This window comes from Antrostomus carolinensis, unplaced genomic scaffold, assembly GCF_000700745.2.
Source record: "Antrostomus carolinensis isolate BGI_N321 unplaced genomic scaffold, ASM70074v2 scaffold44113, whole genome shotgun sequence".
Taxonomy (NCBI): Eukaryota; Metazoa; Chordata; class Aves; order Caprimulgiformes; family Caprimulgidae; genus Antrostomus; species Antrostomus carolinensis.
The window spans coordinates 1-7,732 of NW_010303929.1; the positions used below are offsets into that span (position 1 = coordinate 1).

A 7,732-nucleotide genomic window follows, 5' to 3' on the forward strand; every position below is an offset into this window, starting at 1 on the left:
CGGCGGGGAGCGGGTGGTGTTCGGGGGAGGGAAGGAGCCGTCTGCGCTTCGCAGGCAGCAGTGCTTTTGTAATGGCAATTTCACGTGGAAAAGCACCGGTGCTGCTGGGTGAGATCAGCCACACGGGTTGCTCATTCAGCTGGGTGTCACCAACGTTACTTTTTTAATTGGTAAGGATTAAAGGTGTTCTAATGAAAGAGATTATTCCAGGTGAACTCTTGGCTCTGGGTGGGAAGGTGAGGTGAGCTGACTGTTACACAGGGCGCTGGCGCAGTTCTTCGCTGATCAGCACTAAGCAGCCAAATTTGCTGCTGACCACTTAATGCTGTTAATTGACAGCTGTCAGCTCGAGAGAGAAACGGGTCCTTTGCCAAGTAAAGAAATAGGTGGTGCAGAGCATCCCGTCCAGATTACAGGAGGAATTTCTCACAAGTGACTCAGTTAACGGAATTCTGCTCTTCCTGCTTTTCTTACCTGATCTTTAAAGTTTAAAACCATTTAAAAACCAAAAAAAAAAAAAAAGGTGAAGTTTTGAGTCAGACTGTCTAGCAGCTTCCCCAGTTGCTTAGGTCCCTTCTGCACAGCTGAAATCCACCATGTCACAGGAAGAGAGTGACTCGATTTGAAATATAATCTTATTCTTAAAAAAAGGGAGTGTTTCCCCTGGTTGTAGTCCTCAGCAGATTTGTCCAGTGGCATAGTCATTTATTTCATTCTAGAAATAATTATCTGTTGCCAGATGATAGGCTTTAGAAATAAAAAGAGGAAATCTGACTAAGGAATTCAAAATGAAGGGAAAGTATGAAGCGGGGCTGCATAAAGTGAATTGAAATGTGGAGTGCCTGTGTTATCTGAAGACCAAATAATTTCTTTCATTTGTGGCCCATTTTTATATATACACTAATTCTAGTGAGATAATATCTGTTAAAAATGGGTTTTATGGCAGGATAAAGCTGTAGGAAAGAGAGATTTTTGCTTCTGGTTTGCTTGTTTTAATTGAGGTAATTTGCCAACTTTTTTTTTTTATATAGATTTGGAAACACTCGTGTTAATAAACTTATGTACTGTTCAAACCAGAAAGTTCACAGCAGTGGAACAGAGCAGTGTTTTTCTGGATAGTTACCTGGTAATAAGTCCTAACACAAATGCATTTCCTCCAGTGTTACCTATTTTTTTTTTCTGACGTGTGCTTGCAACCATAAAAAAGAAATATATTATCTACAGAGGTTCAGGTTCAGCTGGAGCTCTTGAGTCCTTCATTTTCCTTGCCTTTAGTCTTTGTAATGTAAATTATCTTTAACTCAACAGTATGATATCAAGCCTGGGGTTTGAGATTAGAAATTCCTTAACGTCATGACATTGCCAGTCACGAGGGATGCACTCCCTCACACTGGTGTCTAAGTGGCTGCTGTTGAATGCTGTTCCTACAGCACCTGTTTTGATTGATTTTTTCATCACTTCTCATTATTAGGTAAGACATCTGTATATTTGTGATTTTCACAAGAACTTCATTCAAAGTGTCCGAAACAAAAGAAAGAGGAAGACAAGTGATGATGGAGGTGACTCTCCTGAGCATGACACGGATGTCCCGGAGGTTAGTGGGTACCAAGTGGGTGTAGGATGCTTTAGCAACTTTGAACATGTTGAATTTTGACTTGGATGCTTTCATATACTGGGAAATTTAAATTTTAAATAGCAGCTCCACTGAAACCGCTATGGAGTTACTCTCATTTTTCAGGAAGACCTTTTTTCTGACGTGTAATGTCCTCATTTTCTTCTTCATCCCTATATGAGTTCTTTGCTTATGTAAAGTTTTCTGTAAAAAGAGGTATGATAAGGTAACTGCACAGCTTCATGTGTGTCCTGCTTCCTAACAGAGGGCTGTTAAAACAGTATTTGATACTAATTCTTTTTTAATGGTAAAAATAAGTTATTTTTCAGTGGTGACTGAGGCCCTGATATGGTTCCTTGTTACCTAGTATGCATTGTTTTGCAAATACACTAAATAATCAAGTTCATCAGTCTCTCTATGTAATATATGATATCCAGGGATATTAAGCTTCTCCAGACTTTGGTATATGTGGTATTTTTATTTAAAACTACCTTCAAATATTTTTATTTTCAGGAAACAGACCTATTTTGTTTTGGTTTTTTTCTGTGTTACAGAACTCTAGAATAATCTCTATGCTATTGTGTTCTGTATCTGCTTTGGTGATGTTTCTGGTATTGTTGACACTGAAAAAAGTTGTGCAGAGGTGATGTTCGTGGAGGAGCTGGGCTCTGGCCACGTCAGCAGAGCCCTCTGCTGGAAGTGCCACCTGTATTGGCAAAAAGCATTTTATTTCTGCAGGGAGGGGGGGAAATTTAAAAGCCACCAAGAATTGTTTTGCTAACAAAGCTGTGCCCTTTAACCTCCTGTGTGCAGGTGTTGAAAGAGTAGCAAGTTTTTGGTTTGTTTTTTGTAAGGGCACCTGACCTTTTGTTGTAGCTTTGTTTCCATTCTAGGAGGTTCTCCATCAAAACTTTCCCATCCAGCATTTATATCAGTTGCCAGGATGATTGGTGAAGACCCAGCTGGCATTTAACAATGTTAGTGCTGTAGAGCGTGCAGGGTGTCTGGTGGCTGAGAACTGAGGGATGCTCATCACCTAACTGAGCAGAGAATTCTGCATTGTGTCAGTTTCAATGTCATTTTCTTCTTGCTTTTCAGCAGAGATTCCTCTTGTCTTTGAAACCTGGTATTTTCCACATGATCTTCATCTTCCTTCCTGTAACCTCCCCCTCACCACCCTTGCATTTAAACAATGCGCTTCCCATTGAAGTATTTGAATTTCATTTCTTCTCTGTCTCTGTACTCTGTTTTGTGTCACAAGCCATTTGTTCACTGCCTGCTAAGTTGATATTTCACGTGTGAGCTTTGTAAACCTTGTGGGAACAAAAGGTTCCCTTTTGCTTGGAGGTTGCAGAGGTGTAATTGAGAGCAGAAATTGGCCAGCAATTCTGTTGACAGCATGTGAACCAGAACAAAATTTTGTATTTCCCTGAGGCTATTTTGGTCCTTTAGCATTAACAAATACAAAATAGATTTGTCAGTAAGGCAAGCCGTTGTGGTTCTGAATGCAGGCAAGGAGCAGCCCTGTTGAGGAATAAATAGTTCTTTTTAGGTAACTACATTTCTGCCTGATAGAAGCTAAAGGTATTGCTCATCCTCTCCCCTCTTCTCTGCCTCACTTCACAGGTTGACTTGTTCCAGCTCCAAGTGAACACTCTGCGACGTTACAAGAGACATTACAAGTTGCAGACTAGGCCTGGACTCAACAAGGCTCAGCTAGCAGAAGTAAGTGATGACAGAGGTAGTATCATCTCTGTTTTTAAAACCCTTTTTATCTCCTCTCCTGAAGTCCACGTTTCTTGGACACTCATACCTGTGGTGACTCTCTCGCTAGTATGTACCACGTGTTCTGCGAAAGTTTTCGGGGGAAGACACCAACAGAAAGCTGTGTGCTTTCTTTCACCTGAGGCAGTCACAGAATACATGGAAGCTGGCTCTTGAAAGCATGTTTCAGTAACTTGCTTTTCTCTGCTTCCTTTCCCTCCTTGCTCATAGTCACAATCTGTTGCCCTTAGAGAGCAGAAACAGAACCTGGTTTCCCGTGGCTCAGGTGTTAACTGAAAATGTCTGTTTTACTGAAACTCAGACTTACACGCTACTAGTCACCTTAAGTGCCCCTGTAAGTTTCATTTTCCTCACAGACACTTGAACTGGTTGGAATGGCTTCTTATTACAGAGAAAATCACTGACCATGACTTCAGATTCCTTATTTCCCTCCCTTGTCCTGATGTCTTATGATTCTGTATTAAGTCAATAAAAGGCTCTTTCCTTAAGAGCCTCTACTGCTGCTTTCTCACCATATGGGGTACTTGTTGAAAAAGAACTCTCTGTTTTCTCTTTGTTATTTGAGCTAGTTGTGCTTGGTGTCCATCTGCTCTGCTCTCTTTCCTGACTTGATCTGAAGGTATTCTGTGGGAAAAGTCTTCTCTAAACTTGGAAAAACTGTAGCAGTTACTTGAATAGTAACGAGGTTGTTTTTGTAAACTGGGGCTTTCGGAACTGTCTGCCCAAAACTGTCTGTTTTGCTTTAAAGAACAACAACTGGCAGACCAAAAAAAGACAGCAAGACGCTGTCTTGCTCTTTTCCAAAGTCAGCTAGGGAATGAAGATACAGAATATAAAGAATGTGTAGCGTAGTGGATGTAGGAGTAGGTTGAATGAAGCAGGGTGGGTGTTTCCCCTCATTAGTAGTTCTGATTTGTCATGTTCTAACTAACCAGCTCATAGTCTCTCAGTTACCTCCTGCTTTGAAGGACTACTCACTTAGGCAATTTACCATCAATGTGCCCAGGAGGAAAAAAAAAAATAAAATAAAACTACTATGCAAGCAGAAAATAAAGGGAGCCTAACTTAAAGTTGTCACACACTTCCCAGATTTCCTGTGAAGTCTGAGCAGCTTTGACCCTACGCTGGATCCTCGTCCAGCTCCCATGCTTGAATCACTGCTGCCTGAGGCTCTTAGACTCCTGCTGCTACCCCACCGTAAGGAAAACTCAAACTTCCATAAATCTTCTTGGAGTGACTTATTACTCAGTCTGCATCAACATCCAGTTCTGGAGCTGTGTTGGTTACCAAAAAGAGCTTCTTCCATATGAGAAGCAGATCTCGTCCAGCTCCAACATGATTTCTACTTTCATTTTCTGAGGAAAAAGCAGCTAATGGTTCAGGGCTTATGCTAGTGGCAGAGAGGGGTAGCCCTAACCAAATCCTAACTCTCCCATTGCAAATCCCCTGGTGTTCCTTCCAGTGAAAACTTAATTCAGTGTGTTTTCCTTTGGACTCTCAGACTTTGCTACGTCTGGTTCACACAGCAAAGTGTTTCAGTATTTCTGACACTGTCCTTTAAAATCCTGAGATGCAGGGAAACCTTGCTCTCCAAATAACATTGGCATGACATGCTGCTTAGGGGAGGCTGTGCTGCTTTGGCAGGAGGACATTCTGGCTTCCAAATTCCGCTTGTAGGTTGGCTGCAAATACTGCTGACACAGCACAACTATGCTGTGTTCATATGCACGTTCCAGCTGTAAAGAGAGAGAGAGGTAAATGAGGACTGACAGTTTGAATCGGTGCATGTTTGACTACGAGTATATTACGCTCGGTGGCCATAAAATCATTTTTGGAAAGAGAAGAGAAACCCTGTTCTGATTATTTCTACTTTTTTAATTTCAGAATTTCTGTCTCTTTACATGTTGTCCTTCTAGACTGTCAGTCGTCACTTCAGGAATATTCCTGTGAATGAGAAAGAGACGCTCGCGTATTTCATCTACATGGTGAAGAACAACAAGAGCAGGCTGGATCAGAAATCAGAAAGTAGCAAGCAACTAGAATGAAGATTAACAAAACTTGGAATAAGAGAGACCTTGAAGGAACAGATGGTATTGTGCATTTTAGGTATATAAAAACTGTTGAAGTATATTGTAAATTTTTTTTTAAAATGCAGTAAGTCTGGATGACAGAAAAAAAATATAGACATTCTTATCAGGAGTATTTGAAAACATGTGCCCAGCATGTGTCTGAAGACTTCTTCCCCTCATTTCAAAATCACATTGGAATAAAGAAATGAGGATAATGGGGAAACCAAGGAAACCTGTAGGACTGTGGAGTTTGTCAACTCAGTGTTTTAAACTGTTTCTAGAAATCTGCATCTCAGTGCAATTCAGATCACAGATGGAATTTTTTCACTGAATTCAGACTGCATCACAAACCACCATGCAGTTTGTCTTGGCGCAGGACTGGAATAGTGACAGAGATAAAATTAATGATTGAGGTGCATGGGTCAGTAGTTTGTCTGAAGCTTTCTCCTCACCTACACATGCTCTGTCTTGCCTTGAGTCAGTGCTTCAAGTCCCACATTTCTACAAATGCTCCAGCTCACCAAATCTACTCCAGTGAACACTACTTGACTAGTCTGAAATTGATCTTCTTTCTTTTTTTTAACCTGCCCACTTCTAACACGGATGCCAAACAACTCTCTGCAATCTCTCTGTAATTTGTTTTATTTAAGAACTCACTAACTGATTGTTTGTAAGCATTTAAAAACTTCTGCATTTCCTCAGAATGTGGTATTAAGGCAAATACAGCTGCTTTGCTGGGTTTGTTCATGTGGTTGAAATGCTTGTTTAATTCACTTATGCATATTTCTCTTGTATTCAAGGCTCAGTGATGGGGGTGAAACAATGGCTTAAGACGTCTGCCTTCATCTCTGTGTCAGATCAGGTATCGATCACGAGCGGTGTGCATTTTATACTGAAGCTAGTCTTTAGCAGGTGTCACAAAACTGCTGTGTGGATTAGTGGGCTCAGCAGTTTCTCTTTGGTACAAAACAGATTTATGTTAATGGGTGTAGCACCATAACTGGGGTAGTGAACTGACTGGAGCATGATGCATTTCATCTGTCTTTGCAACGGGCAAAAAGCATCGAAGCACTTGCCTTTTGTGAGCGTTCCGCGTGCTTGGGTAAGAGCTGTGTGCGTGGAGGGCCGCATGCTGGTGCTCTGGAGCTGGGCGCTGCTGTAGGAGGAGATTGCTCAGATTTTGTTATTTAAAGCCAAGGTGTCCTTACAAATAACACAGTGGTTATTTTGTCAAAAGGAGCTTATAAAAGCACTGGTCATGACTGACTGTTCTCCAGTGACCTCAAATTCTATTCAGGGGGATCTCATGATTTAAAGCACCACTCTTGTTTCTTTGCTGTCCTAACCGATGTCTCCATTCTGTTACAAGACGCCAAGTCTCCACATAAAGAGTATATTCTCAACAAGCCTTAATCAACGAACTGAACAGCAGAAAACTTTGGCTAGCATTTTGTCAACGGCAGGTTTTAATATTCCAAAACTGGATGAAGCTTTGTTGAAGAGCTAAACACGCAGATCACGATCCCAGCTTAGTAGTGCATCATGTTTCGTAAGGCGTGATGGGTTCAAGTAGTGAAGCTCTTGTTGAAGCTCTCCCAGGGTCTCTTTAAAAATCAAGTCACAATTTAAAGCAAGCTGTTCACATCAGCTCTGAAGTGTTTGCTAATACTCCAAAAACATGTTCAACAAACTTCAGCATGTCTAAGTCCTGCATCATAGGCAGAAATACTCTGTTATGGTACATGTCCTCTTTGTGAAGTTTCGGGGAGTGTGATTGTTTCAGCATTTCCTTGTTCGATTCAGTATGGATTTTAAGAACATCAGCCAGGAGAGAGGTTCAAGGAATGAGCAGAGAATGTCTTGTGCTGGTATTTCATGAATGTTTAAAAATTTCCTAATTATGCTGGTCCTTTCCTTATTGAAAGGATGGAGTAATTCCCACATCAGTCAACATGATCTGGCTTCTTTCATTCAGGACAGATAGCTAAAAGGATACGTTCTCTGATTGCATGTTACTCTTCAAAGTGCTTGTGTCATCAGAGGATATTACCAAGGGAAAATGAGTTTCTGAGTTGAGAGGTTATGCCTCATTGTAACTTCTAGACCAAAACTGTAAAAAATGTAGTTTGTTTGGGGTTTACTTTTTTGTTGTTGTATTTTGTTTTGTTTTATTTCTGAGAGTAAATAAATCTGTTGGGGTGTTTTAGCAGCCAGCAGCAAAATGATTCTTTTCAAGGAAATATGGTGGCAGGTTCCATCTGTTCAG

The 7,732-nt window shown here is 40.9% G+C and overlaps 1 protein-coding gene across 1 annotated transcript; it reads left to right on the forward strand.

Annotated features, from left to right (window-relative positions):
* Positions 1-1,471: 1,471 nt before the first annotated feature.
* SAP30L (SAP30 like) lies at positions 1,472-5,442 on the forward strand (the record flags this gene model as incomplete). Its single annotated transcript, XM_010164274.1, has 3 exons — positions 1,472-1,594; positions 3,239-3,337; positions 5,314-5,442. Coding segments are annotated over 3 exons (351 nt in total), but the record flags the coding sequence as incomplete, so codon positions are not given.
* Positions 5,443-7,732: the final 2,290 nt, after the last annotated feature.